The 21716-nt window shown below is 48.6% G+C and overlaps 9 protein-coding genes across 9 annotated transcripts; 6 read left to right on the top strand and 3 right to left on the bottom strand.

Annotated features, from left to right (window-relative positions):
- The first annotated feature begins 18 nt into the window (after window positions 1-18).
- DEU56DRAFT_904607 (uncharacterized protein) lies at window positions 19-660 on the top strand. The gene is made up of 2 exons (XM_041356679.1): window positions 19-155; window positions 243-660. The coding sequence occupies exons 1-2, from the start codon at window positions 107-109 to the stop codon at window positions 533-535; spliced, it is 342 nt and encodes a 113-aa protein (XP_041202991.1). The 5' UTR covers window positions 19-106; the 3' UTR covers window positions 536-660.
- A 141-nt stretch (window positions 661-801) lies between these two features.
- On the bottom strand, window positions 802-1534 carry DEU56DRAFT_833886 (uncharacterized protein). The gene has a single exon (XM_041354674.1). It carries the CDS (start codon window positions 1372-1374, stop codon window positions 1111-1113), a length of 264 nt encoding a protein of 87 aa, XP_041202990.1. The 5' UTR covers window positions 1375-1534; the 3' UTR covers window positions 802-1110.
- A 978-nt stretch (window positions 1535-2512) lies between these two features.
- DEU56DRAFT_93674 (glycoside hydrolase family 16 protein) lies at window positions 2513-4290 on the top strand. Its single transcript, XM_041358821.1, has 11 exons — window positions 2513-2731; window positions 2787-2951; window positions 3017-3068; window positions 3236-3262; window positions 3308-3377; window positions 3428-3461; window positions 3520-3633; window positions 3684-3798; window positions 3849-3936; window positions 3994-4056; window positions 4111-4290. Exons 1-11 carry the CDS (start codon window positions 2580-2582, stop codon window positions 4182-4184), a joined length of 954 nt encoding a protein of 317 aa, XP_041202989.1. The 5' UTR covers window positions 2513-2579; the 3' UTR covers window positions 4185-4290.
- A 1030-nt stretch (window positions 4291-5320) lies between these two features.
- On the top strand, window positions 5321-6181 carry DEU56DRAFT_894574 (uncharacterized protein; the record flags this gene model as incomplete). The annotated part of the gene is made up of 3 exons (XM_041356367.1): window positions 5321-5441; window positions 5489-5833; window positions 5897-6181. Exons 1-3 carry the CDS (start codon window positions 5424-5426, stop codon window positions 6179-6181), a joined length of 648 nt encoding a protein of 215 aa, XP_041202988.1. The 5' UTR covers window positions 5321-5423.
- Window positions 6182-6326: 145 nt separating this feature from the next.
- Window positions 6327-9311, bottom strand: DEU56DRAFT_93619 (uncharacterized protein). Its single transcript, XM_041358812.1, has 6 exons — window positions 9261-9311; window positions 8059-9194; window positions 7886-8008; window positions 6933-7838; window positions 6812-6886; window positions 6327-6763 (listed from the first exon to the last, which is right to left on the bottom strand). The coding sequence occupies exons 2-6, from the start codon at window positions 8942-8944 to the stop codon at window positions 6450-6452; spliced, it is 2304 nt and encodes a 767-aa protein (XP_041202987.1). The 5' UTR covers window positions 8945-9194; window positions 9261-9311; the 3' UTR covers window positions 6327-6449.
- A 2768-nt stretch (window positions 9312-12079) lies between these two features.
- On the top strand, window positions 12080-12910 carry DEU56DRAFT_833841 (uncharacterized protein). The gene is made up of 3 exons (XM_041354673.1): window positions 12080-12267; window positions 12323-12450; window positions 12500-12910. Exons 1-3 carry the CDS (start codon window positions 12107-12109, stop codon window positions 12700-12702), a joined length of 492 nt encoding a protein of 163 aa, XP_041202986.1. The 5' UTR covers window positions 12080-12106; the 3' UTR covers window positions 12703-12910.
- Window positions 12911-13081: 171 nt separating this feature from the next.
- On the top strand, window positions 13082-14270 carry DEU56DRAFT_93538 (uncharacterized protein). Its single transcript, XM_041358794.1, has 5 exons — window positions 13082-13206; window positions 13262-13642; window positions 13700-13836; window positions 13892-13930; window positions 13980-14270. Exons 2-5 carry the CDS (start codon window positions 13515-13517, stop codon window positions 14201-14203), a joined length of 528 nt encoding a protein of 175 aa, XP_041202985.1. The 5' UTR covers window positions 13082-13206; window positions 13262-13514; the 3' UTR covers window positions 14204-14270.
- Window positions 14271-15219: 949 nt separating this feature from the next.
- Window positions 15220-17337, top strand: DEU56DRAFT_833827 (heterotrimeric G protein alpha subunit). The gene is made up of 8 exons (XM_041354672.1): window positions 15220-15538; window positions 15702-15886; window positions 15937-16097; window positions 16150-16272; window positions 16322-16457; window positions 16506-16625; window positions 16675-16793; window positions 16840-17337. The coding sequence occupies exons 1-8, from the start codon at window positions 15421-15423 to the stop codon at window positions 16937-16939; spliced, it is 1062 nt and encodes a 353-aa protein (XP_041202984.1). The 5' UTR covers window positions 15220-15420; the 3' UTR covers window positions 16940-17337.
- DEU56DRAFT_833825 (armadillo-type protein) lies at window positions 17338-21083 on the bottom strand. Its single transcript, XM_041354671.1, has 15 exons — window positions 20835-21083; window positions 20694-20787; window positions 20234-20638; window positions 19649-20182; window positions 19396-19593; window positions 19308-19339; window positions 19195-19257; window positions 19121-19145; window positions 18994-19067; window positions 18730-18943; window positions 18570-18675; window positions 18451-18522; window positions 18232-18393; window positions 17948-18185; window positions 17338-17896 (listed from the first exon to the last, which is right to left on the bottom strand). The coding sequence occupies exons 1-15, from the start codon at window positions 20921-20923 to the stop codon at window positions 17449-17451; spliced, it is 2754 nt and encodes a 917-aa protein (XP_041202983.1). The 5' UTR covers window positions 20924-21083; the 3' UTR covers window positions 17338-17448.
- Between the last annotated feature and the right edge of the window lie 633 nt (window positions 21084-21716).

The raw sequence follows: 21716 nt of genomic DNA, 5'->3' as shown, positions 1-21716 counted from the left end.
CAAAGGAATTCCGACTGGAGTTGAATAATCTCGTTTACTTTTATTTATGAGGAATTCTCTGGATTTTTTTAAAATTACCTTGATTTCGTGAAGGAGGTTTTCCCTGATGGCTGCGAATCGTTCCAGTTCCAAGTACAATCAAGGCGTGTCGCAAGGTTTGTGGATGATTACTTCAGGCGAGCCACCGTGGTACTGAGTTGCTTCAATATAGTGCGTTTGGAACACACATGTCAACCTTGTAGACCTGGTTGATTCAGCGAGGACTGGCAAGCCTGTCAAGCTGTTTGCATCCGTGGAAGAACTGAAAACATACACTCTTGGGAAGCCGGGGAAAATCTTTCCCAAGGAGAATGCGTATCAAGGCAGGTTATTGAAAGAGTTGCTGAGGGAACTAACAGGCACGTACAATGGGGTACGCGGCACGAATGGGAGTGCGAAGAAGAAAAACAGAAAGATGAAACAGAAGACCCCAAGGGCAGGAGGTGAACTGAACGGTGAACACGTGTTTAGTAGCGAAGACTGGCTGGAGCAGTGACCTGTCCTCATTCACTTTTACTATGTTTTCTGTACCAGTAGCATGCGCATTTCGATTCGGCAACTTGTAATACTTATCTCATACACAGAACTTTTGAAACATCAAATATAAGCAATTTCTCCTGCAACACAGCCGGAATTGCTAGCTAATACTATCACCCTTAGAATAGGCTCGACGATGACCAGCCTGGCGCATACTAGTACCATGACCACGGATACTCGAGCTCGTCATCTCAAATTGACGCAGTCAGACTGATCACGAGTCTACCCTTAGAATCGTGTATTAAGGCCTACTACAATCATATAAGACTACCACTGTAACATCCTGCGTAATCTAGTGTGCTTGTTCGCTCTGCCTCCAAAATCCTAGCTTGCAGCGGTTCCCTTATACTGGCAGGTGTACTTGGAATGTGCTGGCATAGATTCTATGCTCCGTTTCTTACGGTGCCGAGTGGTACTGGATTCCGCTCGATCGTGGTGAGAAGACGAGTACGAGGAACGAACTAGGGGTCTTGAGCAACAGGCTACCACCGTTGTCTTCACCATTGGGCAGTTCCTCTTGTTTGGGGTGAATGGCTACGACATCCCGCACTCATCAGTGACCGAGAGACCTTCTGAGATATTGTGCCACCTCGACAACAACCAAACCATCATCTTCTGCGACGTCACCTTCGCCGTCACACCAAAGATCTTGTGCCCAAAGATCCGCGCAATATCCTCAGATTGTTCTCCAGACAAAGGTGAAGTTGGGTAGAAAATCTGCAGAGATAATTCAGTAGGGAGAGTTGGCCTACAGGCGGGAAGCGGAGGATTATCTGCGCGACCATGATCTGATGACATTCGATGTCGCCGTCGTGACCAAGTGCCACATCAGCAGGCTACAGTTGCGGACAAGCAAGCTCGACGAACTTTGTTTCTGGCTCAGGTGGTCATTTGAAACTGAGTGCGGGAACCATATGGTCAAAAATCAGTTTTGCTTGAATTTTCCCACATGTTTTTGGGCTGGCCAATTTTCAACAATAGTCTACGGCCAATTGCACTGTGTTTGGACATGTTTGTGCTGCATATAATATTTTAGTTACATTCTCCAAGAGTTGTCTCCGAGTCTCTCTTCCGCCTGGCTCTCAATGGTAACTGATATTCACATGCAATACCACACACGGTCACTTGATTGAGTATGTGATCAAGATAGAGGAGTATCTGATTCAGGGAATTTTCGATGATACCTATTGCAGAAGTAGAACGGTGCATGCGCATTTCCAAAGTGTGCTCCTTCAACATTGTTCTTCGGTGGAACTGGCAGTACTCTTCCCCAGTCACCTGTAGTCAGGCGAAGAGCACTAGGCAGGATCAAAGTCAACTAAAGATCAGTCCATATGCACTCTCGGAGCTTGAGGATGCATATACATCACCATTCGCCGTTATCGGCCACTAGCGCGACTTCAGTGGTACTATCTCAAATTTGTACGCTCTCTTCCTATTTTCTTAGATTTTGACAGGAACTCGCGAAACGACTTGGAGTTAACGTGCGACGGTGTAAGTGATATTTCCAATGCTCTGATGGGCTCATGGTGCGATCGCCCGAGCTGATTTATGTGAAGAGCACAGAAATTACATAAATTGAAGGCACCCGCCCTGTTATACTATGGGCGCTCCGACTTCGCGAAGCTGTTTGGGTCTTTGACCTTTGAGACTTGGCAAACTTTGACTTCAGCCTATCCTTTATTTATAGCTCGGGCTATAATCGACCATGTTCAGTGTTGGGAGTATATCATTCCGGAACAGCACCAACCACATCCTGGCTGATCAAGTGGCGTTTTGTGGCATGGAGCACAAGCCATGGAGCACATGCTCCTGATCATTCCATAACATCGCGATGTTGACCGTGCACTGTCATGTATTTTTCTCCATCCATTTACAGGTAAGGGGACCGAGAAACACGATCAAATCAGCTATGGGTCCTCATTGCTATAAAGGCAGCTAAAACATGGTCCAGAAACCGCTCAGTCACTGGTTGAAGACACTTCGCTTATTCTTCAGTCATCATGCGTGTCAACTTTGTTTCCTCCATCATATTGGCCCACGCTGTTACAACGACGTTGGGTGCGACGTACCAAAGGACGAGCCAGCTCGCAGGCCAGAGCTTCCTTGATGCGTTTAGTTTCCAAGCCATCTCGGACCCCACTAACGGCAGAGTGTGAGACATTCTCCAAATTGTAGTATCTGAAGGCTGATTTACACCACCGTCCCAGGACCTATGTCAGCGAGAGTACTGCCGAAGCGGACGGACTCGTTTCAGTGGCTAATGGCAAACTCACTCTGCGAGCAGACCATACTACGACATTGTCTTCTTCCGGCTCGGGAAGGAAATCCTTTCGCATTCAGTCAAATTCCCAGTATGAAACTCACGTGGCAATGTACGTCTACGCAGACCTGTAGCATCAGTGCAAAGCCTGATGAGAATTTACTAATCTTAATTCAGTTTCGACATTGAACATATGCCACAAGGTTGCGGAACATGGCCAGCTATTTGTGCGTGCAATATCTTGTAGTTGGCTGACTTGAAACTGACTACGGGTCAGGGTCAGTATGACTCAGCATCTCAGTGTTTTGACGTCTGACGGAGTGTGCCACAATGCTATGAATTTGACAGGGTTTGTCGCATTCATAGGAGGATGCCTTTCATTAATATCCACAACAGGAAGTGGGGGCAGACTGGCCTAACGAAGTATGCTCCAATCGACGTCGGTTTCTGTTAAACTCACGATCATAGGGCGAAGTGGATATCGTAGAAGGTGTCAATGATCAAACCCCAAATAAATGCAGTCTACACACGAGCTCTGGTACGATCACGTTCGAGGGGCAAAATCATCGGTATTGAATCAGTTTTCAGATTGCACAATGCCCTCTTCTGGCTCAATGACGGGGTCAGATCATTTATCGAGCCTCGGGTATTTGGTATTACCTGATACAAATTGAATTTAGCACCGTCGATGGTACAGACTGTTACGCATATGATAATTCCAATGCAGGATGCGGGGTCAAGATGAACGACAACAAGAGCTATGGCCCGCAATTCAACAATAACGGGGGCGGCTGGTATGCAATTTGCGTCTGTCATTAACTTTACTAGAATTTCAGAGAACCAGGTATGCGATAGAAAGGAGTTCAAGTTACATCAAGATTTTCTTTTGGGAGAGGACGAGTGGCTCTGTTCCAAGCGACATCAAGTCTCCTGGGTCAAGCATCAATACAAGCAATTGGGTACGCTATTACCACAGGCTTTGTATCACTAATCGAACACAATTTCAAAGGGGACACCTGCCGCATATTTTCCCGATACTTATTGCGATTTCTCCACTCATTTTGGAGCGCACAACATCATCATCAACCTTACATTCTGTATGTGGTCCTCGTTGTCTTTGAACTTTCACTAATCTGACAAACGTGGCTTCGTAGGCGGAGACTGGGCAGGCAGCAGTTCAGTTTACGCCGCATCTGGATGTCCATCCACATGTGTCGGTGAGTATCAACTCTTCTAGTGTGTATCTCGACAATCTCATCATACTTTGTTAGACTACGTAAACAACAACCCATCCGCATTCAGTAATGCTTATTTTGAGTTCAATTCGTTGAACATCTACGAGTGAGGCAAGCGTTTTGTATGGAATGCCGTGCCAGCAGCTACGATATATTAACTTGTACTAATAACATTTATGTGCCCAGAAACTAGAATACTGACTATTTGATCTCTAAGCGTGATGTGAAATGAATCGTACCTGCGGTGAGTGAGCGCATCGAATCCGGCAACCTCACGGTACTGTCTTTCTGTCGTTGGCAAGGGCATGAGTTCCCCGCCTTTGGGCTGCGGCTGGTCGCCATATTTCCCTTGTACTCCTTTCACCAATGATCAATTTCTTTCACGATTCTTCCCAGATATTACAGAGCAGCGAGGTGAGATACGATGCCGAGAACATTGCTCGTCGTCACGCATCACTACTCCACATAATGATATCTACTTCGGAGTCACAAGAACGACGAGACTTGGCAGTGCGTTTCCTACGAGGTTTCGATCTTTATTTCATATTTATTAATGAAGCTAATCACGTTGGCCCCACAGTCAACTATCAATATTCTTGGGCATGTGCCCTCGAAACAAGGGCTCATTCCCTTGTCACTTCTTGATCAGAAGGACCACGTACATAATTCTGGTTGCCTCACTGCATCCGTGCAGTCGCAGCAGAGAAGTTGTATCCTCAGCTGTTACGGCCACCCAGCGAGCACGAGGCCTTCTGCAAATGGACACTGATACAATTATGGTGTGCCTGTAATTGTACAGGAAGTCGTGCGTTGCCGTAAGTGGGTGCGGGAAGCGTCTTCAGTGCGTCGTTCGTGGGAGCGTGCCTACGCTGAAGGTGTTGGTTGATCATGATGTTTCCGTTGCTGTTAACTTCTCAATACCAGTTCAAGTTGTGGTATGTTGTTTGCGAGTACTGGTTTGATGACTTTCGCGGTTTATAATCGTATAACATCACAACGCAGGCGTTATTTGTCGGTCCAGACTCCATATACACCCGGCTTCTGGGCGACAGCTGTGTAGTTGCAGGCAGATGTTCCGCGGGCCCAGAGTTTGAATTTGACTCGCCGCCGATTCACGCACATTCATTATTACATCGCTATCGAAAGGGCTATCGACCCCATCAGTTGTGGGTCCAATGTGGGTCAATTGCTATATCGAGCTGACGATAATCTTCTTCGCAGTGTTCTTCGTGGGGTACGGCAACTCGAGTATGCCACACGGTCATGAGCGCCCTTACTTAAGAGTCTGTTCGCGATGTGGCAGCACAGGGGTTCCTCCCATCTTTTGCCCATAAACACCACCATCTGCTATGCCCTCTGGTGCAGAGGTAAGCTCCGACATATCTCTCAGACTTGTTATTGAAAAATAAAATAGCGAAGAAGGCGTAAAGCCGCCAATGCAGCCAATGCAAGGCGCACGCCCACTCCATCTCCTCCCGGCGACGACATGCCCCTCGCCGCGTTCTTCGCTCAATTTGCATCCTTCTCATTCAACGAAAACCAGTCCTCAAACAAGAACTATGATCGCCTGATCAAGACCCTCAAATGTAGCCCCGAAGATACAGAGAGACGTGCGGTGCGGGAGGGGTTCAAAGACGCGCTCGTTCAGGAATTCAACGAGCGTTTCGGAACTGACGGGAACGATATTTCCAACTGGCAGAACTTGTGCAATGTGCTGCGAATCGATCCTGTTCCAGATACAATCGAGGACTGTCGCAAGGTTTGTGGTTGATTACTGCAGGCGAGTCATCGTGATTCGTGGCACTGAGTTGCTTCGAAATAGTTCGTTTGGGACACACATGTCAACCTTGTAGACCTGGTTGATTCAGCGAGGACTGGCAAGCCTGTCAAGCTGTTTGCGTCCCTGGAAGAATTGAAGACATACACTCTCGGGAAGCCGGGGAAAATCTTTCCGAAGGAGAATGCGTATCAAGGCGGGTTACTGAAGGAGTTACTGAGGGAGATAATACACACATACCACGGGTCACGCAGGAACGGGAGTGCGAAGAGGAAAGAAAGAAAGAGAAAACGGAAGGCCGCAAGGACAGCAGCAGCAGGAGGTGACTGAACACATGTTTTTCAGCGACGGCTGGCTGGACCTGTGGCCTGTCCCTTTTGAACTCACTCACTTTTACTACGTTTTCTGTACCAATACCATGCACAATCTGACTCGGCAACCTGTAATATTTATCTCGTACACAGAATTTTTTTAACATCAAACATGTGCAATTTCACCCGCAACATTACAGCCGGAACTATATAGCTAGTAGGACCCTTAGAATTGTGTACCATTATATTACCCCCCTGTAACATTCTGCGAATTCTAGTGTACGCGTTCACTTTGCCTCCAAAATGCTAACCTGCAGCGGTTCCCTTACACTGGCAGGTGTACTTGGATTGTGCGGCTTCCTCTCCCTGAATGTCCTTTCCAGCTGCTCAACCTTCTCAGAAAGTAAGCGCGCTTCGTCAGTGGCCTTGAACGTTTCCTTAATGGCATCGACAACGACCATATTGTTGCGCCGGAGATCGCTTTCCAGGCGCGCGAGGCGTACTTGAGCATCGAGAAGTATGGTTTCTGGTGGATCCCCCAAAGTGCGTTCAGGAAACTTCGAATCCGATGATGAAGGGCTGACCCGTGCGTTCGCAAACGCTGGGAATAAATAAGATAACATTCCGTGCACATCCACCAAACACTCACCCTTTGAGAAGACGTCTGGAAGGTCTCCCACAGAAACCTTCCTTCGATGCGAACTGAATGCACTATTCCGGCGACCTATACATGTTTATTGGAGTAAGGATGCGATTGGAAGATCACAAACCTGGTTGATTTCGCCTTGAAGGTCGGCGAGATCTTGGTGGTGCCTCCTCTCCTGACTCTGGCGTAGATTCTATGCTCCGTTTCTTACGGTGCCGAGTGGTACTGGATTCCGCTCGATCGTGGGGAGAAGACGAGTACGAGGAACGATCACTGTCCGACGAACGACTGCGACGCGAACTAGGGGTCTTCAGCAGTGGGTTATCACCGTTGTCTTCACCATTGGGCAGCTCCTCTTCTTTGGGTGTAGGGGTAGACGGCCGCGACATCCCGCACGCATCAGTGAGGAGACCTTCTGAGATATTGTGCCACCTTGATAACAACCAAACCATCATCTTCTGTGATGATACCTTCGCCGTCGCGCCAAAAATCTTGTGCCCAAAGATCCGCGCAATATCCTCGAATTGTATGCCGTTCTCCGGACAAAGGGGAAGTTGGGTAAAAAATCCGCAGAGATAAATCAGTAGGGAGAGTTGGCCTACAGGCAGGAAGCGGAGGATTATCTGTGCGACCATGATCTGATGGCGTTCGATGTCACCGTCGTGACCAATGTGAAGGTCGTCCTGAGCTTGTCTCTGATGCTGTTTGGCTGACATGGGAAGCAAGAGTGGCAGCTCGCCTCTGGTGCGTTTCTCCTCTTCTTCTGCGTCCTGCTGGCTTCGCCTTACCTCTTCGCGCTTCACGCTGGGCTTGACGCACCAATGCCAAAATCCGCCGTAAAGTTTAGGATCAAGGAGAGGATGCGGGAGGCAGGAGATGAATGTGGATAAGACGGCGCAAATGTCCGGCATAGTCTGCCCGTGCATGCTGAATTTTTCCCCATAATCGGCGCTGGAGTCGTAGATGTCAATCAACTGTATGTGCCGATCGCGGCTAGGCAACGTGCGGAATAGTCCCTGTTGGTAAATACCTGATGGGGGTAAACGACGAATCAAGTCAAGTAAGGAAATAAGGTACCTGTTCTTGTCAGCTCCTCTACACAAGCAACAACAAGGGTCGGCACATCGTGCTGGTGTTCGCCGATAGTGATCGTGGATGATGCATGAATCAATATATCGCGCAACGGTGCCCCTATAACATCTGTCGTATTGTTAGTGTTACGCAGAAACAGCACGTAAAAAAGAACAGACGAAATTTTGGGTCTCTCTTCTCAACTTTGCCTTTCCGCTTTTCACGGAGCTTTTCTCGTAAATCTCCTTCTTCTCTATACAATTCCAATACATCCTCGTCAAACGAGACGTGGTCCATTGCACGATGTTTCTCACGTCGAACGAGTTTATCGAGCCTAGGATACAGAACGTGCGGCTTTGGTCGGGGTGCATAAGGTTTGCCACGGTCTTGCGTCTTCGGCTCGCGATGGTGCTGATCTTCTTCAGGGCGCCTGCTGCCTCGTGGCAGGTTTTGAAACGAGGGAGGGAGAGCATTCTGATGTGACGTATAATCTAGTTGAAGCCCGCATGCCCGAGCCTGCCTGTCCCTCTCTATATCCGCGGACGACGATCTGGGTATGCGCCTGATATCTGGCATAGACGCAAAGCAATCACGAGCACCATTTTGCTGTTGTTGGAAGGCATGTGGTGGCAGGGAAGTACGTTTCTGAAAGTCACCATGATCGCGAGGTGTTTGGGGGTAATTAGCGTGATGTGAAGGATTATATTGCTGTTGTCTCGATTCAAATCCACGAGGCATCCACGGTGCCTGACCACGACTATATGGGGTGGCGGGTGAATGAGGAGAGTCATTGTATGCCGAGTAAAGTGAATTGGGGGGTTGATACGGCGGATACATATCCACGCGAGGCGTTGTGGGAAGAGGACGTGATAGTCGAGGAGGTTGCTGGAAGGCGGGTTCCGAAGGATAAGAAGCTTGTAGAGGATTTGGTTTGCGCAGGATGCTGCGCGGTTGTAGACTGTCATTGGGTGGGTGAGCGCCAGGCGTTCGCGGGCTGTCGTTGCCGTCACTCGGTCGGTCACCCAAGCGGGACGGCGGATAATGAGCATACGAGGCAGGTCGCATCCCGAGGCCAGCAGGAAAGACAACCCTAGGAATGCAAAGAACCAATCAAAGGACCTCACTACGAAGGATGAACGTGGTTTGAGAAAGAGAAATGGACAACCAGTGCTATGCGAGAAGACTCTTTTAAGATAGCTTAATCGGTCTTGAACGACCCTAAGGATTCAGACCGGTCGAGGCTGAGACGCCGCACGTATTATGGTATGTGGGGGCCTTTTAAGCTTGCTGCAAGCTATTTCATTTCAGACTGGCTCTATGATAGAGCGCGTCTATTATTAAAATGGAAATTACACGGGGAAAGAACCGGGAGAAAGCTCACAGCATGTTTGGGTGGGGTAATCAGGAATGTGATCGATCTGAAGAAAGAGACGACTGGTTTACGTGTCCGGTCTGGTGCATAAACGAGATCTAGTTTTGTCCTGTACTTTCAGCCAACCGCGAGTTTCGGAAACCAGACCAACCTAAAATGTATTAGATTCATAGTTGAGTGACTGAGTCAGGACTCTAGGCTCAAGGCCCAAAGGAAGAGCATCCAGCCAGGTCCAGCCAGAGCGCTCCAGGTCCGGACTCCAGACCGCGGACAATTACCCTTTGTGAACTCATTAGATAGCAAAATTTTTGCGAATAACTAAAAGGCTTCATATGAGTGGCAAATCCGACCGAGCAAGCTCCGTGGGACTGATTAAGAACTGGAAGTAAGTAAGTAGCGCAGAACGTGGTCTCTGCAGGATATTGATTCCTCGAAGACTAATGGCAACTTACTAAAAAAAACTTGGAGTAAAAGGAGGTAAAAGGTCGATGTTCCTGACCAGGACGAACCAGGACCGCAGCGTGACGGCGTCAGCCTGTGCGCCGAGACTGAGGCTCAGTCACGGTGATAGCAGACATCCTGCGCGAGCCATCGTAGTTTTAATACACACGTCCAAACGCGTATGTCCATGCTGCGGAGCTTCTCAATCGAATTGCTATACATGGTACTTCTTTCTTGCGATTACTGAGGGTTTTGGTAAGTAGTTCAAGCGGTGAGCGCCGCCGCGGTGCTAGTAAACGGCGGTTGATGTAAGCAGCGTCGGGGAGTGAATTGTATGTCTGCCAGACTCTGCCTTGACCTTGACGCGGACGTTCTGCCTAGGGACAGACGTGTGTGACAGGCGTATGAATTACTCAAGCTTTTCAAAATCGCACGTTCACATCATCCTGTGCTGTGTGGTTTCATGCTGCATGTTGGCATCGGGTTAATTTTTTGCCAATGTCGAGTCCGTGTCTTACAGCTTCCAGTCATCTCCACAAATTGACCAACTCGAAATCGGGTGGAGGGCTCTGTGACCTGTCACAAATTTGCTCTCACCCATCAAGGGATTACCTCTCCAGACAGGTGGACCACTCCAACGCAGCAGAAACTAAGTTAGGCCCGTATGACGGAGAGGTATACTCAGCCGCAGGTTCTTCCACGGGCTCGGTTTTCAACGCACGGGAAATCTCCCTGATTTATGAAATTACGGCTTCAACCAGTTGCTGCTGCTGTCGGAAATACAGTATAGCATGCAGGGCATCAAGAAGCTGACGAAAATGACATACCTCAGGCCTTATATCCGAGCTGCACGGTCAGAAAGAAAGTCACATTATAGTAGATGAAGAGACACATCGACAAAATGACGGTGAGTCATCCTCACGGCGTGATTATTGGTTTAGTCTCTGACCGATGTTCATAGCAACATACTCATTGGAAACCCCATATTAGCGGAGAATACCGCATGTCAGCCGAATGCCAATGGATGATTTTGACAGACTATTCTGCGAGCACTGAGTACCGATTCAACATTGGTCAATGTACAAATGATTTTTTTTCTGTTCTGCGAGAATGCTACTGTGCAACTTCAAGGCTGGACCGCGTCGACTACCAGCACAACAACCCCTTCCACCACCCAAATCTCAAGAGCAACCGTCTCTATAGAGTCCGATATCCAGACAAAATTTTGCTGATCAGCCAATATCTTTACTACATGCGCGTTAGAGCGAAACAACGGACACTGTTCCACCGCTTCACGGGCGCTAGTTTGTATTTCCTCTGGCTCAACTTCACATTTGACTGATGAAGAACGGTGGGCGGGTGAGTACACCATGTTGTTACACTGAGGAATTCTTCCCACTGGCTGGAGCTGTTGTATTTTTCGTGCAAATGCTGATTTCACCACGAAGCTACGAATCAAATGCTCTTTTACACTGATTATGCTTAGTGCGCTGATTTATCGTATTTTGGCAGCTAGGGTTCCGATGCTACGGAACCAATTGTCTAGTTCTCAGATGTTCTCAGGCGGTACTACATATGTTTTTCCGTACCCGACACTCGATGGTTTCCGTGCATTCACATCCATGAACCATTGGAACGGAAATGAAACACGATATGGACATAAAATAACTGTAACCACGCGCCGCAAGAACCTTGGCCCGATCATTCATAGTGGAGGCTAGTGGAGGTAAGTAGTACTAATAAGATACTGAAGCTCCTTGATGCACCATTTGTCTCTGCGTATGGATCGATTGCAACTTAGTCTGGGCTCCAAGCACATGGTCGACATATCAATGAAAAGGCGAGACAGATCGAGGTAAAATTATCATACTCAGTGACAAATAGAATTGCACCTCAAAGTGGAGCACAAGCTCCGAGTCCACATGAATACTGAGTGCTGCCCTGTGCCGAAAGCATGACATTAAGTGTGAAGCAGACCCTGGCAGACCCCATGATGGGTCGGAGCTAACCGGATCTTCGGTCGTTGCGGTGATCCCCTCCGCCACGTGTGGCAGTTTGGCGCTTACACATTGTCAGTCCCCTGTTGTTTGTTTGTTTCATGTCGATGCTGGCAACTTTTACGCACTCTCACAACACCCTCACACACCGCATGAACACATCAACGTCGTATCATGTCATGATTTTCGTAACCAGTGAAATCCCGATAGTGACTGCCCTGACCGCCACCATTGAGGGGCCTGGCTTACGCCTCCCTCCGAGCTGCCAAGAATATTCTCTGGGTCTAGTTCGCGCGTACCGATCAATGGACGAATTATCGCTGGCAGCAAGTGCCAGCTGTTCTGACATCCTTCCCACGGTTACACTTTAAATGCGAGACCTGCCTGTCCCCAGATTGCAACAAACATACGCCGATCATGCTTTTCAAGTCACTTTTCGTCGTTGCAGCTGCAGCTTTGGCTGCCAATGCCCAATCAGCGTCTGGAACCTCTTCCGCTGACACTGCAACCCCAAGTGTTTCGACATGTATCGTTGAATGTTCTACTGAAGCAGCCGCCACGGCGGGCTGCTCCAGCTTGTGAGTTGGCTAGGTTTCGAATAGCACATTCTAAATCTCACGTCTTCTATTTTAGCACCGACCTTGCTTGTGTTTGCACCTCCACTGCATTCCAGACTGCTGCCGGGACGTGTCTGCAGGCTAACTGCACTGCTGCTGAGGTCACCCAGGCCCAAGCGCTTCAACAAACTGAGTGTGCAGCACGTACGTGGATTCTTGTTTGAGTGTGTACTGGAGCTGATGCCTGGACTAGTCACGACGAACGCGACCGCGACCTCGAGCTCTATCTCGAGCACGACATCTCCCGCCACCTCCTCTGCTTCGGCTGCCAAAACTTCAGCAGCCACCTCATCTGGTGCTGCCGCGGGTCTTGTACCTTCGCTTGCTCTCAACAGCGCATTTGGTGGGCTTGTTGCCATTGCTGGTGCCCTTATTGGAGCAGCACTCGTGCTCTGATCCAGTTGGTTAATCTGGCATCTCCACTTCGAAATATTCTGTCCAGGTCGCAGACGCTTTGTTTGGATGTTTCAATCTCGAGCAACGTTTGTCAGACCAGGTCCGATTATTACACATTTATTATACAGCAATACTCTTCTGGACTTAAGCTTGATGTAATCAAGTGATACCATTCAAATAAATTTCATCATAATTTGTTTTCCCTTTTTTTCTGCCAGCATCCTCAATTTGACTGGCATCGGTATGAAGGTTAAAGCGATTTCCCCACAAAGTTTGATTCATCTCTTACACTCCACTTGTGCGTGGCGCCGCGCCATGGCCATCGCTTCGCTCCGGATACTAATGACCTTGCTGTGAGGTCATGTAGTGTTGATTATTTATAAGAATCCGGTCACCGCGAGTACATACACGGAGGGGAACGTAGGTCCGATTGGTTACAGTACCGCTTCAACCCTCTATTAGTAGACTCGCATCCTCAATTTCAGCCCAGGATCAGTAAATATGGTGGGTGTATGAACAGACTCCAGAGGCGATTTCCCCACAAATCAGTATGATCCAGAGCTCACGGAGATTCGAGTTCCACTTGCGCATGGCACTGCGCCATGAGTATTGCTTGAGGACGTCACAATTTCGCCCAAATGCTAATTGCCTTGCGGTCTAGGTCAGGTACTAGTGTGGATCATTTATAAGAATCTGGTAGTACATACACGAAGGGTCCCACTAGTAGATCGACGGGGTTCGCTTGATTACAGGACCCGCTTCAACCCTCTATTAGCGCCCAAATCCCTTTGTGCTAGACCTCGCTGCCGAGCATGCACTGTTCACTCGTTTTCGTTTTTCTGCTAGCCTTTGGTTTCTGTGCCGCACAGAACTATACCCTTCCTCAATGTGCACAACTCTGCGCAGGGACAGCTGCAACGGCAGCTGGTTGCTATTCATAGTGAGCTTTTCAACAATTACCCAAAGCCAAGTTTGTCACTAAGAAAAAATTACACAGCTCAAATGCCACATGTGTCTGCGCCTCCCAGCCATTTCAGTCAGCCATCCAGTCATGCTTCAACACGAGCTGCAATGCGACAACCCAAGGCACTGCCTGGGCATATTACAGCGACTTGTGCACTGACGACACCAACGGTGAGTCTTTGCGTGGAGTGAAAAACATTTCTCATGCGCAATTAATGCGACTCAGGTTCCACGTCGGCCAGTTCCGATACAAGTACATCCTCAGGTACTTGACAGTCATACGGTAATTGAATAATGTTGACCGTCACACGCAGGCCAGTCTACAGCTGCCGTCAGTACTAGTACTGCACCGGGTACTGTAACCTCGCATACGTCGTCAACCCAAACGTCCTCATTGACATCCGCCGGGTCGACGAGTGTTTCGTCTACTACAACCTCTGCTAGCCAAACTCCGACGTCAACTTCTGGAGCACTTGCGACTGATATCAAGATGCTACGTGGCTTTGTGGCGATTGTTGGTTGCGCTTTGATCTTGTGAGGATGCGGGTTGACTGCGGGACCATATTTTGTCGAGTTCTGTGACACGTTGGTTGAAAAGATGTCGACCTATCGGGGACTATTATGTAGGCGCAGGTATTCTTACAGTTGGGGGCCTTGGAGACCGGGACGAGCCTAATTTTTGGACTTTGTTATATATATCCAAAGGACCTTGTCGGGTCGAAGACACGACTTACCCATCCTAATAGTCCGAAGGCGGGATAGATTAATATAGCCACGTATGTCTGTCAGGATCTGCCAGGTTATGCCAACGACATACATGTGTAAAAGAAATCGGCGGAAGCTGGGCAATGAGCCTGTATATGGATAAGTAGAGTGAGTAATAATACTGTTGCGGGTCATTGATGGTGGCCGACTGAGCTATTTTTGAGGTCACCAACACTCCACCCGTTAACGTTCATGATGTCCCGTCGGGATCAAGGGAAGTCCGTACATGAATGGAATGGGGTTTCAGATAGTCCGGCTGGAGCCGACGGTGGGGAAGTCCCAGGGGTGGACAAGGGTGACATTGACGGGCACGACACGTCGTGTGTCAAAGAGAGGGCCCGAAGGGTGCCAATTGATAGTCATAACATGAATCAGTCGGCGTAACCTTTCAACGCAATTGATCCAGACTGATCCTTGGGCCCTGGCATAACCAAATTAATAAATGGCTGTTACGTAGAGGTCGGTGCGCTTAGACAGACTTGGGCAGTGCTCAGCCACGAGTCTGATTTGGAACAAGGGGATGCTGAGAACAGGAACAGAGTTTTAAAAGCGCTGGTCAAGTGTCGTCCATCCAGCGACATAGATATGTCGCCCAGTACAGCCGCGTTGCCGGATGATCACGATCATGAAACCAGAGCAGTACTAGCAGTACTAGTAGTAACTAAGTTCGACTATCAAGTCAAAGTAAAATGGGAGAAATCAACTGAGAGAACAGGTGTATGTCACATGTCACACGTGACGTCACAGTCACTACAAACAAAGCCGCCCGGGTAGCCAAGGTCCTTCCAAGTTCTCAACTTATCCTTGACTTGTCCTCCTTGAAAGTAATCGAATTGACTAGTGTCACATTCAGGAAACGACCCCCTTCATTCTGGCAGACTTGTTCTCCAATATCATCACAATCAAATCTCAACAGTCTGCTGTACACGCTGGCCAGATCATCTCCCTCTCACCGACTGTTTTTCTCTTAGCACGCTCACCTCCTTCGTCATGGGAAACTGCGTATCAGCACAGGACAGAGAAGAGAAGGCTAGGTCAGATGCTATCGACCGTCAGATAGAAGAGGACTCTAGGAAGTTTAGGAAGGAGTGTAAGATACTTCTTCTCGGTGCGTATCTTCCTTTCTACCTTTCCCTATGTCTATTTCATTTTATTCTTTATGATTGAAATGTACACCTCCGAGGTTGCCAATCTACTCGGCCAATTTTGTTTAATCGCCCTTATCCGTTTAACCCCCTCTCTTTGTTCATACTGCTCATATCCAACCCCAGGGTCCGGCGAATCCGGAAAGTCGACAATAGTCAAACAAATGAAAATCATCCATCAGAATGGCTTCACCAAGAACGAACTCATGACGTTCCGCCCAACAATATATCGCAATACCCTCGACTCGGCGCAAGCCATTGTCCTCCAGATGCGCAATATGAATGTAGAATGTGTAACGCCTGCCAACCGGGTACGTTCTCACTCGTTGACACTCGTTTATCAACCTATCGCTTTCCACAGACATATGCCGAACGCATCGTCGAATACAGGGTTGAAAGCACTCCCAATTTCGTCTTCTCGGCTGACATTGCACAAGCAATCCACGAACTATGGCAAGATCCCATTATTCCCAAGGTCATGGACTGTTCGAGTGCGTTCTATCTTATGGACTCAGCTAGCTAGTGAGTAATCACCTTCGCTCGGATCAAAAATGCTCACGGTGTCTATTCGCAGTTTCTTTACGGAAGTGCTCCGTATAGGCACTCCCGACTACACACCGACAGAAAATGATGTACTGCGAGCTCGAGCGAAGACGACCGGCATCACTGAAACGCGGTTCAACATGGGACAGCTTTCGTGAGTGCACCGGTGTATCAAATTTCTGTTTTTGATCATGTTCTCGTAGGATTCACATGTTCGACGTCGGCGGCCAGCGCTCGGAACGCAAGAAATGGATACATTGTTTCGAATCCGTCACCAGCATCATTTTCTGCACAGCATTGTCCGAGTACGACCAAGTACTATTAGAAGAGAAGAACCAGGTGGGTCATGTTCATGTGACCATTGGATGTCACTAATTTTGCCAATAGAATCGCATGGCCGAGTCATTAATCCTATTCGAGTCTGTCATCAACTCCCGCTGGTTTCTGCGGACTTCTATCATATTATTTTTGAACAAGATAGACGTCTTCAAGAACAAGCTACCGAAGGCATGTATTCATTGTTGTGAATGCCTGCAGATCCGTTGACGCTTTACAGGTACCGATTGAGAAGTACTTCCCGGAATATACAGGCGGCGCAGACATCAACAAAGCGGCAAAATATATTCTATGGAAGTTCATGCAAGCCAACCGGGCGCGTTTGAGTGTTTACCCTCAGTATGTGTGATTTATTGTGCCTCGTTCACCACTGACTGCGTCATAGCTTGACACAAGCTACCGATACGACGAATATCCGGCTCGTATTTGCCGCGGTCAAGGAGACGATACTACAGAACGCTCTCAAAGACTCGGGCATTCTGTGACGTCTTCCTTTCCTGGTTTCTTGTTCTTATCTATCCGTATGCGCCTCCATACCCCATTGGTTAATCTGTATTAACGAGGGTGCAGCTCGCATATATATCTGGAATGCCTGGTTATTCTCTAGCATGTTATCATCCTATCTAGCATACCATCAATTATTCATCATTACCCTGGCTGTCCGCGAGATTGATCTGCATGCGCCTTTTCGCCTGTGCTACATTCTGCACAGCGTTTGCTTGATCTTGATTTTAACTTGCTATAGCGGTTGCGGATATTGGCAACCCTTCCCTTCGTGGGACTCTTTGTATACGCTGATACGTCCGAGGATCATCGGGGTGCACAAAAGCTCTTGTACATATAACCTGTAGTGCTGCAATACTATGTATGATCATGCCAGGCAGATACTTATTACAAGGCGGAATTATAGAGCATGATCACCTCATTAATACAAGAAGACAGAACTTGTTAGGAGCCACTGCATAGTATGAGTACTTATTACGCATCCCGTGCGCTAACCATCGCTATCCCGCTCATCTTCACTGTCCCACTGGTTAAACCCTAAATCTCTCACACTCGAAATCGCCACAAGAAGTGGATGCTGACCATCCAACATCTTGAGCAGCTTCTCCATGTCCTCTAGAGCAAACTCTTCCACCTCTTCTAATAGCGCAAGCTCCTCGCGGTCGTCCTCTGGGGACTCCGCACGCCGCTTGCGTTTATCTGCGAACGTCTGAAGCTGGTGCTTTGTGGCTTCTATGAGGGCAGCTTGCAGATCTGGCGTGAGCGCTGGAATGCCAACGACGCGGAGCCCGTCGGCGAGGGCTCTATACAACGAGGAAAGAAACGAAGGGTCTGTTTCGGCTCTGATACTCTGTACGAGCTGGAGGAAGGACGCGGCGACCATCTGCGATGTCAATGTTCCGCTCTGCTTTCCGCAAGTGAAAAGTAAAGGAATGAGTCTGTGCGTGTGGTCATTAGCAGCAACAGTAACGACGCTGGGGAGCACTCACCTACTCGCAGCTTCGCGAACGCCGTCGTGGAAGTAGAATTTTAGAGCGGGGAGGGAGAGCTCCAGGCTTTGAGTGAGGTATGGTGCGAACCGGCCTCCGAGGGTCGCGCAATATACAACGAGAGTGTCGAACGCTTGGCATTTCTCGTCGATGGTCGAGGTGCGGATACCAACGATCTGACCGTCCATCGAGATAGTCTCCCAGCCTTCTCGTGCCTCGCCGACATCTTCTTCGTCATCTGTGGCAAGGTAAGCACGTATCGTGACCCAAATAATTGAACTTACCGTAGATCGAAACATCAGCTTTTGCGCTGGCCGCGTTCAGTAGTGGGGGCATGACCACAGGAAGGAACGGCTCGAATTCGGTGCCAAGAGCTTGGCAAATTTTAGCCCAGGTAGCAATCAAAAAGTTGGGCAGCATGGTGTCTGAGGGGTCGACAGGAGAATCTATGATGTACGATGAGCGTTTATCGAGATTTGATCTAGGAACAGTCGAGGACGAACTTTGAATTTTGATTAAAAGCTCGATGAGCGTATTTGCATCAGTGCGGAAAACATTACGTCCAACGGCCATTGCTGACAGGGATCAGTTAAGAAAACTAGCGTCAATGATCATCTCTTACCTATTAAACCAGCACATTCCATGGCTTTTGCGCGCAGCTTGTAATGGTCAGAACTGTTGGCGTTACGGAGAACATTCAAAAGGAGAGGCATTATCGAAGTATAGTGCTATTATATGTGCAGTCAGATCAATAAGAAACACACGAGACTGCACAATAATACCTTGGCAAACGTTGTCTCGCTGGCATCAGCGACCATAGCGAGAGTTGTAATAGCTTGTTCTTGAACGTAACCTTTAACTACTTTACCATCCTCAGCCCCTGGATTGAGCATCTTGAGCAGACGCTCAACGATCGGGTCCAAATAAGGAACGAGGGTGTCGCGTTCGACACCTTCACAAAAGTTGATCAGGGCAGCAGCGGCATGCGAGTGTACACTAAAACCGAGGATTAGTCGGATGACAAGTGACAGACAAGTGACAATCACCGAGGTTCTGGTGCCGCCAGGGCTGGTATCAATGCGGCGAATAATTGCTCGTGGTAGCGATCTTGAATAATTTCCTTGGAACACAAGCGTCTATGAGTGGTCTCGGTAGCAGGCTTACCAAACTTACCTCCAAATCAGTACATAATTGACCACTGTATCAATTATTGAGCGGGATATCAGGCAACGATAGAAACAACGTACACGCAGTGACATGCAGCATACCGCACACGTGGGTGTGCGTCCTTGAACATCGGGGTAACGAGGCTGGGAACACAATCAATGGAGTGAACGGGACAACAAACTGGAGAACGCACTCGACGACCTTCCCAAGCTCCATTTGCATCACCTAATAGACGAATTAGTGGGCCTAGACTATGCCATAAACCAACATGTCATATAAACCTTGCTCGTGCCTTCGGCTATAGCTGCGATCGCCATCAGGCCGGCATGCCTCAGTCTCCAGTCGTAATCGGCAAGCATTGACGGAATGTATTGGAATGCCGGAGGAAGCACTGCTTTACCTCCGAGAGCACAAGCCACTCTATCGATTGATTGCTCGTATACATGAGGGTAATTCTCATCCTGTGCGTCATCTGAGGGCTAAAGATGAGTGAGTTAGTATAACACTTGGAGCAATGCACAACAAGTATCTTACATCAGCCTCGAGCCAGGAATCCAACGTGTCTTCTGGTAACTCCCCCATGCCCTCCAGAGACGCTCTTACCATAGCCGCCGTCCATCCTTCCGAACGCTTCGCCAATGTAGGCTTAGCCTCTGTAAGGCTTACCATAAATTCTAATGCAGCTTTCCTGACTGACTCTTTATCCTCGTCCTCTGTGGCTTCGTCACTGCCGTCAGCGGTCCGACTATCAGACCCGCCAGGAGGGAACGTGAAGCTTGATGATGTACCAGGGAATGGCTTAGCGACTGTGGGTGTCGGGCCCGAGTCGACGCTTGGCATTATCAAGCCGCGCAAGAAAGACAGCAGTGCATTCATATGAGGCGCGAAGAGATTGGGATGAGACGAGCATAATGGCGTTAGCGAGCTGAGGAATGATTTAAGGTGAATATTTGGGAGGGAAGGTAATGTGTCTAGCATTGGATAGAGCAGTGAGAGCGATTGTGACAATTGCCGTTGATCAGATGCAGTAAGGTAGGATACAGAGGCTCGGAGAGCAGCAAGCCGAACCTGAACAACATATCCATCAATGCCAATCAATTCACCTATAGGACAACGCACCTCGACACTCTGCTGGTCTTGAAGACCTTTTCGGAAGACCGTCAGAACGGCATCTGTCTGGAGATCCATTACGAGATTGGGACAGCCGGCAAACAATCTATAAGCGCACTCCCGGAAGCCAGCTTCACCTGTCTGCGTCATGGTGAATGTTTGTGCCTGCAGGGCGTGCCATGGACGCCCTCGAGACATGGAATTGGTTGCGACATCGCAAACGGTATCGACTGCTTTCCTGCGAACGGCATCTAAAGGTTCATGGGACAGAGAGTGAAGTAACAGACGCTCGAGGGTCGTCAACGCGTGAGCTGGGAGCTGGTCGTAAAGCGTTAGACGCCCTTCTCTGGTATGCTGACCCGGTGCAGCACGAAACAGAAGTCTGCGCAATAAGACAAGGGAGAACGATCGCATCTGCACTTCATTGAGTGAGGGCAGCGGTATTGAAACATAATAGATATCGACTTGCCACTTCGGTATCTGCTCCAATAGAGAACTGAGCCAATGCGAGCAGGTATAAGTCTGGTGTCTGAGCCAGTCGATCATTAACCGCCTGTTCTGCACTACAGGTCTCTCAGCATCAGTCGTACACATTGAAAAGATCGCGCACTTTGAGCGTATCTTGTTATCACCAAGCACGAGATTGGCAAGGATTTGTGTGAGTTCTGCCGTGATTTCATGAGGGACGACAGCCTCCATGGCGCTGAGTATGTGGGGAATTGGAATTGTGGGTCCAGGAGTGATAATATTATTAATGAAACAGAAATCAAGCTTGGCGCGCAAGCTGTGATTCCAGTTGTTTGATACAGCTGTTCACTGCCAGTGATCTGTAATGGAGGAGGAAGACGCCTGTTAAAATGGGTGATCAGGATTAAGCAGATAGCTTCGATAGTCTTAAGTTCAAGCTCAGCGGCTTTTCCACCATCCTCACCACGAACGACGATCTGCTAGAGGCTTGCTCTTGCACACTTCACAATTTCTGGAAAACGCGCCGACTTCTTTCTAAAACGCAATACGGTAATAAGTATCAGCTTCCATCAAGCCCGCATCTACAAGCTTTACTTCTTAAAGGTCATAACTCCGACGCAATCACTGCTCGGATGCCGATCACCTCAAACACCGAGCCAAGTATACACGATCATCTAGGCGATCTTGGTACGGTTACGGCCATGCCATCCGAATCACATAGTGGCGTATTCTCCAGATCCGAGTACATGTCGAGGTGGAGCAAATTGGGTCACGGAAAGATCGACACAGCCACGCACTGGCGGTCTCATAGCCATCTACTTCAATAGATGATTTTAAACAGCATCTAGTTGATGTCACAGGGTATCAGCGGTGAGCATATTCCGAACACAAGTCTGAATTCATGACGTGCTGGTCTAGTCTCTAGGCCATTTAGAAGAAAGACGGTTGGTTGAATTTCGAAACGTTAAGGGACTCGTGCCATGGCGGGTCATGCAAGCAATACTGACGCTGTCTTGTACTTGCT

This window comes from Suillus clintonianus (assembly GCF_016758775.1).
Source record: "Suillus clintonianus strain FC179 chromosome Unknown DEU56scaffold_123, whole genome shotgun sequence".
NCBI lineage: Eukaryota > Fungi > Basidiomycota > Agaricomycetes > Boletales > Suillaceae > Suillus > Suillus clintonianus.
This window is presented reverse-complemented; position numbering and strand designations above follow the sequence as displayed.